Below are 15,092 nucleotides of genomic sequence, written 5' to 3'. Positions count from 1 at the left end.
TTTTGTGTGACATTATATATGACATTTCTCTAGGATGCATATGAAGACACAGATTTTACTGATCAAAGTTTTATCTGTCCTGAGTTTGCAGGGATTCTTAATTTCTTCTTGTGCTTCCTCCTGTCCCTTTTGGGTGCTAGTTAAACTACACTTGCTAAAAGGGAGAAGACTACTATTCCCTTACCTCATCTCTGAGCTTGACATCTTTACTTAAAGCCCCTGATTTCAGATGCCTGCCCATTTTCTAGTACTGATTCCCAGCAGCAACTCTGATTTCTGGCAATGATGCCAGGTAAATGTGTCCTGTGCATGTGTGACCTTGTAAAGGCCAGAAAGGCCTCACTGCTATCTATATAAGTCACCAGAATTATTTCCCCTTTTGTTATTAAAGAAAAGCCCATGAATGATAAACTTTGGAATCAGCTGGCACTGCCAGCTTGACTCCAGTTTGCCCTGCCAGCAGCAGGTATCTGTGCACAAAAGCTTCCTCAAAGCAGTGCTGAGCAAATTCCTGACGCTTCACTGTTTCACCTTCTCATTGCTGTATCCCAGTTTAATCACTTGGCTATCACTCTGATCTTTGTACTCTCTACTGTGCTTTCATTTTCAGACTCCATTGTCAGGTTCAATTTTCCAGGGAAGAATTCCTTTAGAAGAGCAGAACCTCCAGTGAAGTTGTGCAAGATGTTCTTTACCAAAGCATCAGAGCTATGCATGACTTTTCAACTGGTTTATAGCAATTTTGGTGAGGTTCGTATATTAATTTTGAACGTAAGAATTGAACAAGGCCTGTGACGACCTTTACTCATTGTGTTCTGATGGGTTAGTTTCTCTCAGATCAGGTGAAAGGTTCATAGGTACATCATAAATACTTGGTCTCTGTTCCTGAAATCAAAGGTCGCTTTGCATTAAAGCAGTGAGGTGAATGTAGGAGTGGATCTAGTGGAAGTCATTCTTCAGAAAAACCAGCTACTGAGTGGTAGAAAGGACTTCCTCCAGAACTGGGTAAGTCCCTTTTTTTCCACTTTCTTTGATCTTTTCTTTCCTTGTGATGAAACAATTATGACTAGTTTTGGCTCTTAGCACTGTTTATGCATCCTGCAAATGCAGATAATCTATTACAGATCTGTCTTTAGGTAGTCGTCTACCCATAAAGGGAGAATTTCTAACTTGATGAAAGAGGTGAGCTGTTATATGAGGCCATAGCTCAACAAATAAGCTTCCTTTGTACCTGAATGAAACCAGTTCCATCATTATTCAGGGTGACTGCAGCGTTTGGATAACAATCCTTAAAAAAAAGCCTGCAGATGTTCTGATAAGCATTTGGTAAGCTCCGAAATGGCATTATGATATGGGTTACCTATATGGGTTATTACATGGGAGTGAGTTAATATCACCTCTCCACCAGGGAAAGGCAATTCTTTGAATATCTGCTCTTCAAATGGAGAAAGTAGGCAGTGCTGAACTAGCCCACAACATAAGAAAATATTGTGAGGACGTTCTCCATAACTGTGTCAAACTTTGCTAAATTGTTCCTTCCATTAGGCTTTCATCTACTGTCATGATCTACATGACCTACATCTTCCCTGTGTTGTTGCTGAACTGTCAGGCTTCAATGCTGTCCCTGTTCCGAGGAATTCAAGCACTGAGGGTTAAGAAACATCTGCCCCAGAAAGAAATAATAAAAATGCAGTAACAAATCATTGCTTCTGCACTTTCCATGCCTTTTAACATTGTAAAATGGCAATTTTTTTATACTAAATCAGGGCATGGAAAATTATCAGGCAAGGGATTTCCCATTTGCAGTGGCTGCTGTTGCTGGTTCCTTATTGCTGTCTTCTCATGCTAGGACAGACAAAGTCTTCTTTCCCAGTATTTTATGTTTTATGAATTAAATGAGTACAAAGCCCATAATTGTTCAGAACTTCACCTTTGCAAAAGAAACATGGAATTTCGGGAAGTAGGTCACCCTGCTCCATGTCTCAGAGTTTCTCAGATGTTTCAATTTTTCAGTCTCTTCTCTCTTTTTAGTGGGTTGACAGCAATAGACATGTCTCTCCTCTCCCATCACTACAACAATTTTCTTGGTTTCCCAGCCAGGCTGATACCCAGGTAATACTTATAATTATGGCAGTAGTTCAAGCAGATGATGTTTGGTCACTAAAGATGTCTGTAGCCACAGATCTTACACTGATTTTTCTCTTTTTTTTTTAAGTGATCCTCTTGCCTTCATAAAAGCAAGGTCACTGCTGTTACAAATTTACAGTGTAAGCCAAGTGTCTTCAAATGAACTCATCAGTTGAGCTGAAATCTATTTTATTGTGTCACAGACTCTAAAGGGAAGACTCCTCCCTTCTATTCTTTCTGAATATTCAGCTTGGGTGCTATGAGGAATTACAAGCCTGACTTTTCACTGGTATGGATGAGGTAGACAAGAGTGGGGAAGAGGAATAATGCTTCCTGACACCCAGGCTGGGACCTTGTTCATGTGATTATTGACCTGTGTAACCATCCTTACTGTGATAGATGTGCAAAAACTGAACCTATGTGAGGAAAGAAACAACTTGGTTCCATTTCCTTTCTAAACAGTTCTTTGATTTTTGTTGGGAATACAGTGGTCTGAAAGCCAACAACAGCATCTCGACCAGTCTTCAGAGAATATAACACATTTTCTTTTTGGAAGCTATTTGCCAATTCCTCCTTCTGGCTGTGTCTAAGACTAGTTCTCCGTGATGTGCTTTCAGCACACACATAGAAGTTATTGATGGCTTTCAGGTAGTGGTGGTCCTCATGAGATCAAGGAGTCTGGGTGGACACCAAGAACAAGAAAGTAAATCTGCATAGATACATGTCACATTTTCATCCTGAAGCTAGAGATTTATCTTAAAAGGGTCAGCTCAAGTAGGTAAAAAATAAAGTTGGTGAAATTAAAGTGCAAAGTGCAAGCAAAAGGAAATTCAGGTATTACACTGGGTGTGGTATTGAATCTTGTACCTGTTGGTGCTGGGTTTCCTATATGCACTGGGCATGTGATTTTTTGTAGGTGGCCTGGCAGATCTCTTCAGCTCTCAGCAGCCTACTGAGGTTTCTGACTTCCTAGGTGACCATGGATACTGAATATGAAAAAGACCATATCAAAAAGCTGCAGGAGCAGCGTATGTCCATGCAAAAGAAAACCTTCACCAACTGGATGAACAACGTCTTCTCCAGGAATAATGTAGGTAGCTCCTTCAATTTGGAGATTTTTTTCTGGGGTTTATTTTATTTTATTTCACCCACTGTATCCTTTTTTACATTATTTTTAACGTATTTTTTCTGAATGTTGTCACATGCAAACAAGGAAGACTTTGACTAACCAGAGTGCTCCAGCCTCTATCTTCTACCTCACATCTGTCTCCTTTGTCCATGTTACCAGTCTTCTCTGAAATCAAGGTTTACTTTGTAGATCCATCGTATTGTAATGTCCATTGTACATTGGAGATCCTCTCAGAGGAAAATCCTTATTTGCTTCTTTTTCCTGCAAGTAAATTTTCTGCGGATGTCAGGATTTCCCCAAGCGATGCTCAGTTCTTAATTGCCTGGCCAAAAACTCAGACTTTGTGCTTTGCCTGATCAGTTCATTTTGAGTTGCTGCTCACAGGCTCTGAAGAAGTAGCCTTAATTTTAGCAATTTCAGGCATACTGCCATGCAAGTACAGACTAGTTTGTTTTCAGTACCTCTCAGACTTCAGAGCTAGCGTGCAGTCGATCTGCGTGTGCAAGGTAACACCAGCATATTCCAGTCTCCAGATTTACTGAAGATAAAGTTTCAGGCACAAATGATGTAGCTGTAGCAGAAAAGAATGACATCATCCAAAGCCAATTCCGCTTTCTAGAGTCTGTAGTTGATGGTAATGAAAATGGACGTTGAGGCCACCAAGCAGGACCCAGCCATTGGGTCCATTGTAGCTCATCACCGTGTTTCAGTGCCAGATGGCTTTTTTCAGTGTAACATTTTAAGTTTGTGATTCATACAAAGGCAGCTGCAGAGCACAACAAACTTTCAAATTTATTTTTCTTAGCAGGAGAGAACAAATGCAAAATACGTTCGCATTTTGCCATCTGCAGAAGGTTCAGTTTCTATGGTGTAGGAAATTAGTTCTGTTTAGCTATAGACATATACTTTCTCATTTTAAAAATGCCTCCAAGTTCAAAGATAAAAATGTCAGTCTTAAGTTCCTGCAATGTACTTGCTCATGAATCATAAAAGCCTTGGGAGCAAAGCCTGTGAGAGCTTTCCGAACCATATATGGTAGAGGCAGCAGAGCCGGACATCTTATCTAGGTCTGCCTGGCAGTGTAGTCCCAGCTTTCCAAGGCATGCTTTAAGGTGATTGGATCATACTACAGGGCACTGCAGTGCCCTCAAGTGTACTCTTGACCACTTCAAGTCTAGTACTAAGGATGCTATTGGATTGAATTTGTTAAACTATTTGTGAGTGATGTCTTTATGAGACGAATGAGGCAACAAAGCTATTAAAACAACAGCTGGGTGAGACATAAAGCAGATAAATGAAGTCTGCCTTTTTACGAATTCAAATTGAACTATTCTTCATTTATAGAAGTGTCACAGAATATAACAGCTTTATTTTTTTTTTATTTTAGTACACTATAGGCAGAATTTTAAGTTTTGTTTAATATGCAAGAAGAAATAAAGTTGGCAACTAAACAGGGAGGTTTTTTTGTGGAGGTAAACAGTAGAGCACGTTGTAAATCCTTGTTCCATGCACAATACAGACTTAAAAATTCTCTAAGTTGCTTCTACACTTTTAGTGTTTTTTCCTTTCTTTGGAGAAAAGATCTCTTAAGCTAATTAGTAATTGATCAGAAATTAGAAGGTGCATGCCTGTTGCCTGTCCTTTTTCCTCTTAATATTCCCTGAATTAAAAATATACTGGCTTAGCTTTCTTCTTTCTCGCTCTCTCTCTTTCTCTCTCTCTCTTTCTTTTTCTCTCTTTATTTCTTTCTTTCTTTTTTTGAAGGAAAAAAGATTATTTACTGTAATTTCAAAATCACAGTAAATTATTCTTAGGTGTGTGGTATGGTTTTAATGTCACTTCTAGACGGTAAGTGGCATAAGGCCAAAAGGAAACACCCAAGGCAAGTTCTTGTTAGGTCAGAGTACAGACTGTGTCATGTTGTATCACCTAAGCACTGGGTGACCTCATTACTGGCAGCAATAAAACATATTTTGTAAATGATCTTAACCTTTCACTTAGTGTGAGACTCTGGCTGAAAATATGGAGACTTTGGGTGGTAGTGCAGGCCTAAGCAGGATATGACAAACTTTGTTGAGACTATGGAGTAAAAGATGAGTCATTGAATGGGATTATCAGCTCAACTTTGAAATGAAATGCATTGCTCAGAATAAAATTATTCTGATAAAATAAAAGATTCACTTGAATCGAAATAAAAAATGTGAGCATTTCCAAAAGGTTTGATTTTGAAAATGCTCAATTTTTTTTATTTTTCAAAATCTCCTGCTTTTTTTTTGTACTCCATTGTGAGTTTGCATTTTGGCTTTGTTGTTTTTTTTAACTTCAGACTACTTTCATAAATAATGTCAGTCCTCCTGCAAATCCATTTGTTCTGAATTAAGACTTACTACTATGTGTAAATATGCATTGTCATAGAGAAGACTCAATGAAACATCAAGAAGGCGTTGTTTGTTTCGTTTTAAAAGTAGAGGGTTCTCTGTGCCAAATGTTAAGCTGGAGTCTGTATTGTCTGGCTGGTCTTTACAGGTAAAGATTGAGATAGAAGACATCTACACAGACTTGAAGGATGGCATCTCTCTCATGAAACTCCTGGAGCTGCTCTCTGGAGAAGCTTTGCCCAAACCAAGCCGGGGAAAGATGAGAGTGCATTTTCTAGAGAACAACAGCAAAGCCATCACATTTCTGAAATCCAAGGTATGTTAATACTGATATTAGAGATCACAACTGCTTATGTATGGTACTAATTAATATAGCATCATACTCATTGTAGTTTCTCCGTCTAGTACACAATAACATATCCTCTGAAAGCAGGCCAGGGATTTTATTAAAAGAAAAAAAATTAATCAAATTTTAATTTCTTTGTTATTTGAGTAATATGTTTTAGAAACAGCTAATGTTCCTGTCCTTTGGAGGAAAGGAGCACTGAAATATGTTTCTTTACTCTCCCTAACCACCAGTTTTCAGAATATATATAGGAACTTTAAATCTTTGAGGCCACTATCCCTTTGCCAGGCATTTGCTGAAACTCATAATGAGCAGATATAGGAGCTTGCAGGTCTGTGGACCTATGAAAAGGTGTAAACATAAAACCTTTTTGCTTAAGAAAACAGCCTTAACACCCTCTCCAGTAACAGTTTGTTACACTGAGAGCTGGACACAAGTGCTTTTATGCTGAACAGATACTGGTTTATTAGCAGGTACAAGTAAAAGTTATTGGTCCTGAGAATATTGTAGATGGCGACAGAACCTTAATCCTGGGCCTTATCTGGATCATCATACTTCGATTTCAGATTTCATCTATCAAACTTGATAAGGTAAAACTGTATCCTTGTCTTTTTGCTTGTGCAATTGAATCCACTTTTTTTTCTCGAAGAGACAAAACAGTGACTTGGAGATAGAAAGTACATTCATGTTCTTCACCCTCTCCTACAAATTTTTTACAGACTTTTGACTTCATGTTGAATTTCTCTGTCAACAGTTCTCTCTAGATTTGAGTCCCATGATGCTCCTTTGCTCTTTCTCTGAAGAAGCATCTGCTTTTTTAAATTATTAACATGTACTCTAAGAACATGAAAAACAAGATTCTATAAAGGTATTATGAAATCAAAGTCAATAACTTCTAATAGCACACCTGAATACGTCATATTCAGGATCTGTGAATTGGACAAAAGTAAGACAAAGTGATCTTTGGGAACATAAGCTTAAACTCACTGATACTACTTGACACTGATTTTTCTTTTCCCTGCTCTCTCTACAGGAAGAATTTGGAGGCAGAGCTGATGTTCTATTTGCCAATGAAGCCTTATTACTCTGGTGTCAGCATAAAACTGCAAGCTATTCCAATGTGAGTGTGAAGGACTTCTCCAAAAGTTGGAGTGATGGGCTGGCCTTCAATGCACTCATACATGCTCACAGGTAAGATCTGATGGATCAGTTCAGGCAGAGTTGCTCACTGCTGTTTCTAGCTCTGAAACCAGTTGTTCCAAGGTCTGAATTACAGTTTTTGTCAAGAAAATGTCAGATTCTCTCTGCCCTTTCTCACTGAAGACTCTTCTTTCTTAAGTGGATATTCTCTCCTTCTTGGAAGGAAGAACCAAAAGCTCCTGCTTGGTAGCTCCTTTAGTTGGATAAAGAATTGAATTGCCAGGGGAATATCACATATCTGAACAAAGCTGCCCATTTGGTCTTAGCCCCTCAGTCATGTTCCCATTGCTCTTATTCTAAAATCGTTCTTTTAGGCACTGGTTTTATTGTATGAGCTTTGTGAGCATGTATATCTTCCTGTTCAATTGTAATAGAGTAAGCAACTTCTCAGTCTTTCTCCCTTCTCTTTTCCCTTGAAAAAGTGTGACGAAAGCAGCCAAAAGCAGGAGGGAGAAATGACCTATGGTAACCTCAAACACTTATTTGTCCTCAACAGTTCTGCTACATCTTATACAGGATACCATAGTGGGATTTTGTAACTTCCCAAGCTGGGAGTCACCTCACTTTTCTGGAGGTGCCTCTCTAGTGGGCTTTGGCTTTCACCCATCAGGGAAGAGGAGAAATAAGAGAAAGGCAGAGATTTGCTGGGAATAGTAATTCAATTGCATAAAGGACAATTTTCTTCCTGCTATGTAGGCAAGGGGCAATGCTCTTGAATGAAGTTCAGGGTCAAAGTAATTTCAGCATTAATGTCACATAACATTAACAGTTACATGACTATTAACTTAGTCTCATAAACAGTTTATGATTTATGATCTGAAAGAACTTACTGCAAATATAAATCTTTCTTCATCTCCATGCCCGGTTTTTCTCCCTGCCCAGGCCTGATCTTATCCACTATAGCTCATTGCGGCAGGACCAGCCTATTAAAAACTTGAACAATGCTTTTGATGTTGCTGAGAAAGAGTTTGGAATCAGCAAACTGCTTGATGCTGAGGATGTGGCAGTGCCCTATCCAGATGAGAGATCCATCATGACTTATGTGTCACTCTATTACCACTACTTCTCCAGACTGAAACAAGACCAGACAATACAAAAGAGACTTACCAAAGTAAGTGTGTGGCTATCTTTGGAAGGTGGAAGTTAAAAACTTAATTTGGAAGTGGGGGCAGTTTTGTGCAAGCTCAGCTTCAGGATCACTTGAACGAATCAAAAGGCACAGCCATCTGAAAGACCTTGTACCTTGAGACTTGTACCTGGAGCCTGTACTCTCTGATCTCCAAGAAGGTTGCAATTATCTCACTGAAAATCAATCCCTTTTTCACCTCAGTTTCTGTTTGAGAGCTGATGGGACTCCAAGGAAGCTTGAGGCATACAGATCTCAATAATATTGGGAGAAGATTAAGACTAGGCAAAAGCAGACCTAGTCAACAATTTTCTCATTTAATAGGAAAGATGATCCCTTATTCTGTGGAACTATGGATTTTGATTTCCTAAGAAAATCCTCATCCTTTCTGACTCCTTAGGTAGAAAATGAAAAACAAAAAAAAGCAACAAACAAACAAGCTAAACAAAACCAAACCAACTCAATACCACCACCAATAACAACAACAAAGAAACCTGAGAGAATGCTAGCTAAATTGGCTAAATTTTTAAAACATTTTTATAAAATGTTTATTAAATTCAGCTAAGCTAAATTTTTTTCTGTTTCCATATACACTTCACCTCACTTAAAATTGTGAGTTATATTAAAAATTACTTGCATCCTGCTGATGGAAAACTAAAGGAATTTTGTAGTTGTTCCACTGATGATGACTTCCCTAGAGAAAATTTCTATCTTCAGAGAAATCTGTTCTTGTTTTGAGAAAAACACAAAAGAAGTAGCCTGCAAAAACCTGCACGTCCAGGATGGGTCCCACATGAACATCTGGACTCGGAGATCTGCCTGTGCAGTTGAGAGGGGGAATACATTTCTTAATGGGAGGCACAAAAATCCAGATGATGCTTCCCTGGTGGTGACAAGGTGAAAAGGTTTTGCAAAGCAGGGTTCGGTGAGCTAAAAATGTGGTCTGGGGCAAGGATTAGATGATCCTGTAACATTGCCCCTCATAGCACCAATGATGGTGTTGAGGGAGTGTCTGGAGGATGCTCTTTGTCAGAAGACTCAATGCAAGGAGCAGGGAGTTGGACTCGATGGTTGTTGTGGGACCATCCAACTCGAGATACTCTAGGATTCTATGTATTAGAACAGCATGTTCTCCAAAGAGATGCATTAGATGAGAGCAGGACTTGGGAGGGGCAGTAGGACTTCCCTGCCCTACAGGAGTCTCTGGATTTTGGCCAGGAGACATTATTTATCTTTTGATAAACATGAAATGGTTTTTGAGCCCACAAGCATATATTAGAGGAACTATAAGGAGCAATTAGGCCATAACTTTTGTATTTTATGAATAAACAGTTTGTTTACTCTGTCATTTTTCAATTCTCTTTGTGCTCCACTGTTTTTTTCCATTTTCTCATAGTTATATTTATTCTTTCTTTTCTTTCTCTCCACTTACCTACTTCTTTTTCTCCCTTTGACTCCTTCCCTATTTTTAGCCTGTCTCTAATATTGCGTTCCTGTCTTCCTGCATTTCTGGCACACACAAACATTCAGAAGGAGAAGGAAACAGATGTTAATCTCTTCATATCCTTAGTCCCCTCAAATAGGCAGCTCTGAATTTACTAATAGGATTGGGAGGGAAGCCTGAATGTATCAAGGAAGCCTTCGAGTTCAGAATAAGTGTGTGACCAGGATGGCAGAGAGAAACAGCTCGGGGAGGCAAATCTCCTTTCCCTCTCCCATCTGAGGTGACCATGCATTTGCTAAGATCTTTCAGCAAGAACTGGGTACAATGACAGAAAATACAGAAGGGAGCCCAGATGTCACAGGGCTGCTTTTCCTGCACTAAAGGCTGGTGCTATTTTACTCCTGTTACAAGACTGCAGCACTTAGTCATTGCCAAGTGCACTTTCTGGTAGGCAAAAGCAGATTACCACTTGGAAAGTCTGGGTCTTTTCTCAGTGCCATCTCCCTCACTAATCTGCCTGGCTGGAGCAGGCAAACTCAGCAGCATGATAGAGGCAGGCAACATTGTTCAGTACTAAACCTGACATTTGCAGGAGTAAAGATCTGCATCTTTACTAAATTAGGGTAAAGAAAAAAATAAGAAGAAGTAAAAAGACAAAGACGGAAAAAATGTAAAATGGAAAGAAAGGATGATTTCATTCTAACACCTTTTATTTTATTAGGGATTTCATTCTAGATGTTTGCTCCAGTATTTACTTGAACTTGAAATAAAGGCAGGTCAGGCCCCAAATGAAACAGGTGAATGTCTTGGACTTGAAAAGTTAGTGTTGAATCAGAGTTAACATCTTTACCAAAGCCCTGTTTGGCCATGAAACATTTTCTAAAAATTTTTATAAAGACAAACAGTTCCAATAGAAGAGATTGAGAAGGGGCTGTTTGACCACAGTCTGCTGTGTGCATGTGAGAGAACCAGGATCTTGTCAGATGGTCTCCTAAGATCCTAAGTGGTGAAGCTAAGAGGGTGTAACTTCGTATTAGGATAGAATTGTTTGGGGTTGAGGAATGAGACTGGAAAAAAAGTCTGGGTTTTTCGATTGTGAAAAAAATCTGAACCCTCAGTTTGTGATTCTTGCTTTCTAGTCATCCCACAAAGGAATTGCTAACAGTCTCCACATACATGCTGTTAATTCCAAAATTAATGTTTTCTTAAATAAAAACTGATAATGAGACATATGATATTTATTTATCTGTGTTTTATGGAAAGCTGTTTTAGGGTTTCACTTGACCTCAGACGTGACAGCTATCACCACATCACTATAAAAATGTGACCACTTCTGAAGATGCTGCTTTCTGTTCACCCACCTTGCTTCATTCTGTTCCTTATGTGGCTTGTAACTTTATATTCCCACCACAGATTGTGTTCTTCCTGGAGGAGATAGATGACTTGAAGCTTCAGTATGAGCAGATGGTCTCTGACCTCCTGAAATGGATTAAACAGAAGGTGGTGGAGCTGGATGACCGTCATTTCCCCAACTCTCTTCAGGAAATGTGGCTGCTCATGGCCAACTTTAAAACCTTCCGCACTGTGGAGAAACCCCCCAAATACCAAGAGAAGGGCATGATTGAAGCTCATCTCTTCAACATCAGGACCAAGCAGAGGGCCAATAACCAACGGCCATACTTGCCCCCAGAGGGGAAGATGCTGCAGGATGTGGAAAAGCACTGGATCATCCTGGAAAAGTCAGAGCACAGCCGAGGAAAAGCACTGCAGAAGGAGATGCTGAGGCTAGAAAGGCTGGAACAGCTAGCCCAGAGGTTCCTGAAGAAGGCAGCCCTGCGTGAGTCCTACTTGGAAGACATGAGGAAAGTGATCGGGAAGCAGGACTTCTGGCCAGAGAGTGTGGACAGGATGGAGGCTGCCAGTAAGAAGCTGGAAGCCATTGTGGCAGATGTCCTGCCCAGGAGGGAACGCTTCACAGCTTTGGATGAAATGGCCACCATTATCAGCCAGGAGAACTATCACGGCAAAGATCAAATCTTGCAGAAGTGAGTGATGGTTGTGAGGTTTTGTAGTGGTGGAGGTCAAAATTAGTTGAAATTCTGTGGTGTAGTGGAAGAAAATTAGTTATAACTGTGAATCTTGTCTCTGCTCCTCATGAGTAGAACTGTCAGGAATTTCTTCTACCTGTGAACAGTTTCAGCAGATAAGGCAGACGCTTCATCTTCAAAATTCTGATTTTTTTCCTTGAATGGTCAAGTCCTCAGACTGATTTAGGGCGAGAAATAATTTTGGGTATTTTTGTTATATATGAGAATATACCTAAAAATCTCTACCAAATATTCCATCTGCCATCAAAATGCTTAGAGAGATACTTTTTTTTTTCCCCAAATCAACACATTTCTATTTCAGTCTGCAATTTGGGGAGATACAGATTGGTTAAGGCAATTGGTTAAGTATTCTCAGACTTATTCAATTTTGGAGCAAATCTTGAGAAATTATAAATTCTCTGATTATCTCATGTTATTATGTAACCTGATTTGTGAGTATCTAAGGATGCCATATGAATAACTTCTCTTGTGGCATTTTAGTGGTTTTCTAAATTAAGACAAAAGCAGGACCCTCTGTGAAAACTCAGAAAAAGAGTTATAAAAGAGTAAATCAAACTGTGAGATCAGACTGTGACTTATTATGTGGTTTAGGTTGAAGTCTTACTTTAAGCAGCCATTTCAAGACCACTTCTTTGTTTCCAAGCCTTTCCACTGTATCAAGGAAAAGCACTGTAACAAAGAAAAGGATGTTTTATGAACATTCTTAAAAACAACATCTAAATTTTAAAAAGTCAATGACACTTGATGTGCTAGTCAAACCTCCTATAACAACATTGCTTTGACCTGTTTTGTGTTCCTGGCCTGTCCTCTTGCACTGATGTCAAGAGTCGTGTGTGTTCATTTAGCTCCTCTAAAGCCGCAAGCACTGAGAATCCTCCAGTGCTGCCCAAAGTCTTTGGTCCAAACTGGTAATTTCTTTCTCTTCCTTTGTAGGCAAAAGAGCATTTCAAAGCAATGGCAGGATCTCCTGGATCAGCTGCAGAGAAGAGAGCAATCCCTGGGAACAATGCAGGAAATTCTGGGCCTCCTGAGGGACATAGATGCCATTACAGAGGAGCTGAAAGAGCTGCAGGTACAGAGCCCTCTCCACCAGCACACAACTTGCAGTACTGCCAGTGTGTGTCCCCATGTTCCAGGGATTGTCTGGTGCCAACAGGAGATAAGCCTATCAGCTATAGAAAAAATACACTATTTTAACCTAGATGCCTAACTGAGCATTTCAGTTCATCATCACAGGTAACTACACAACAAAAAAACAGGCTTTGCTATAGGGAGTTTCCCTAATCAGAAAGCCAGGTATCCTACTACGTGGAATGCACTACAGGTTCGAGTTACACAGTAAAATAAAGACGGGAAATAATATTTTCTAAATTTACAAGTGCAAAAGCAAAAGTGGAATAAAACCATCTTCTGTTTCCATTCCACGTAATTCTTCTGAATTAGCTTCTGGAAGTACCTGCAGTAATTATACAGATGGGAATTAGCTCAGGCTTACAGGTCTATAAGATCATGAGAAAGGAAAGTTCCACTGTAAACGCATAGTGATTGCTCTTAGAAAGAATTTCCAACTGTTACCAGAGTGTCAGAGTGCAAATCTTCTCTTTAGCATGAGAAATAACTGGGTTCATATTGATTTTGTAATGGAAGGAAGTATGTATACATCCTTTGCCTTGAAGACAGAAAAATCCTTATGACTACAGGTTGCCTTGTACCCAAGCTGGAAGAGTAACTGTGCTATATGAAGTTGTGAATTTCGAATTAAAGATAAGAGCTATCTCTAAGTTATAAATATTTCTGTCCTAGTGTTAGGAGACAAAGAACATCTAATGGTAATAGTGTTGTTGGAATAACAATAGCCTGAGAATATGGGAAAAGATTGGTATGGAAAGATAGTACCCTAGGATTAGTAGTTGTATCCATCGATACAACTAGAAAGAAGACAGACTGGTAAGAGGTTGTCATCAGTGACCAATTAAATACTATAAAGTACTTATTTTCATTATTTAGATAGACAAGTAAGCTCCTCAAATAAAAGAACATTGCAGTTAGGACATACCATAGAATGGGATATTGTAGAATTCTTCAAATACAAACTGTGAATCAATCTGCCTACAGATGCGTCTATAGCAAAGGGATATTCATTGTGTCTGCAAATTCTGAGGCCTTGAGTGCTTAATCAGAAGAAATATCTTAGGTGCAAAAACAGATGCTTATTTGATGAGCCTTTTACTTGCACTGAAGCAGATAGAAACTCTGGATTGTTGCCATTAGCTTGTGGAATTGAAAGAAGAGTATAATTTCTCTAAATAGGCAGCATTTTAGCTTTACCTAACTGACATTCTTGGACATTTAGAAGCTATGAGAGAAAACAGGAAGCTTTCATCTGATTTATTTGCACTGAGACCCTGGATGCACTGCCTAAGACGCCTTTTTTTTCCTTCTCACTTTGTTTGTAGGTGCTAGTGAATTCCCAGGACTGTGGGAAGCAGCTCCTGGAAGTAGTAGATTTGCTGCAGAATCACAACTTGGTTGACTCGCAGATCTCCTCCTATGATGGCAGATTGTCACACATCACCCAGAGGACAGCAGAGATCAGCAAGGACAGCACAGTTAAATCAGAATTGCTTTATGCAAAAGTTCAGATGCTTCGTCAGCTGTACCAGAAACTTACAGCTCAGAGCAAGTCACGGTAGGGCTGTAGTTGTGGCTCTGTTCTTCCTGATGCAGTTGCCCAATCCTAATTCTTTAATCAGAAGGCACAGCTCCCCAGCATTTGAAAATTTTTCATTTCTCTAATTATGAAGACATAACAAAAACAACTCAATTGTCTTGACTGCAATTGACTGAAAGGATCGCTCACTTTCATAGATGAAGATTAGCTGAATTCTCAGCATTTATTAAAACTTGCTTTATGAGAAGTCTGAATAGAAAATGATTATCTCCTCATCTCCTGGAGAAAGAAGGAAAACTAATTTTGTTTCTTTGTCTTATTCCATAAATATGACATAGTATATAACAAAGAGGAACTGAAGGCATTCAAATTCTGGATTTCTAAATTTTTCTTTGATTATTCTACCACTGTCTTCATGGAATCCTGACTGTCATACACTGTTTCCCTCAGTAAATCTCAGCTAGAAGAGGCTTTGAAGCTTTTTGAATTCTTCCGTGACTGCAAACAAGAAGAATCATGGATCTCTGAGAAATGGAAGCTGGCAAGGATGACAACATTAGGGA

The 15,092-nt window shown here is 39.3% G+C and overlaps 1 protein-coding gene across 1 annotated transcript in view; it reads left to right on the top strand.

The window, feature by feature from the left end:
- The first annotated feature begins 3,106 nt into the window (after positions 1 to 3,106).
- The window catches only part of SPTBN5 (spectrin beta, non-erythrocytic 5), an 84,919-nt gene continuing 72,933 nt past the window's right edge, over positions 3,107 to 15,092 (top strand). The window contains exons 1-9 of the mRNA XM_017741615.1: positions 3,107 to 3,217; positions 5,789 to 5,950; positions 6,451 to 6,570; positions 7,014 to 7,171; positions 8,063 to 8,291; positions 11,164 to 11,795; positions 12,792 to 12,930; positions 14,315 to 14,547; positions 14,980 to 15,088. Of these exons, the coding sequence (XP_017597104.1) occupies positions 3,107 to 3,217; positions 5,789 to 5,950; positions 6,451 to 6,570; positions 7,014 to 7,171; positions 8,063 to 8,291; positions 11,164 to 11,795; positions 12,792 to 12,930; positions 14,315 to 14,547; positions 14,980 to 15,088 (1,893 nt within the window). The remainder of the gene's footprint in view (positions 3,218 to 5,788; positions 5,951 to 6,450; positions 6,571 to 7,013; positions 7,172 to 8,062; positions 8,292 to 11,163; positions 11,796 to 12,791; positions 12,931 to 14,314; positions 14,548 to 14,979; positions 15,089 to 15,092) is intronic.

Source organism: Corvus brachyrhynchos, unplaced genomic scaffold (assembly GCF_000691975.1).
Source record: "Corvus brachyrhynchos isolate BGI_N302 unplaced genomic scaffold, ASM69197v1 scaffold115, whole genome shotgun sequence".
In the NCBI taxonomy this organism is placed as follows: domain Eukaryota; kingdom Metazoa; phylum Chordata; class Aves; order Passeriformes; family Corvidae; genus Corvus; species Corvus brachyrhynchos.
Note: the sequence above shows the minus strand (reverse complement) of the source record. Positions and strands in the feature narration are given on the sequence as shown.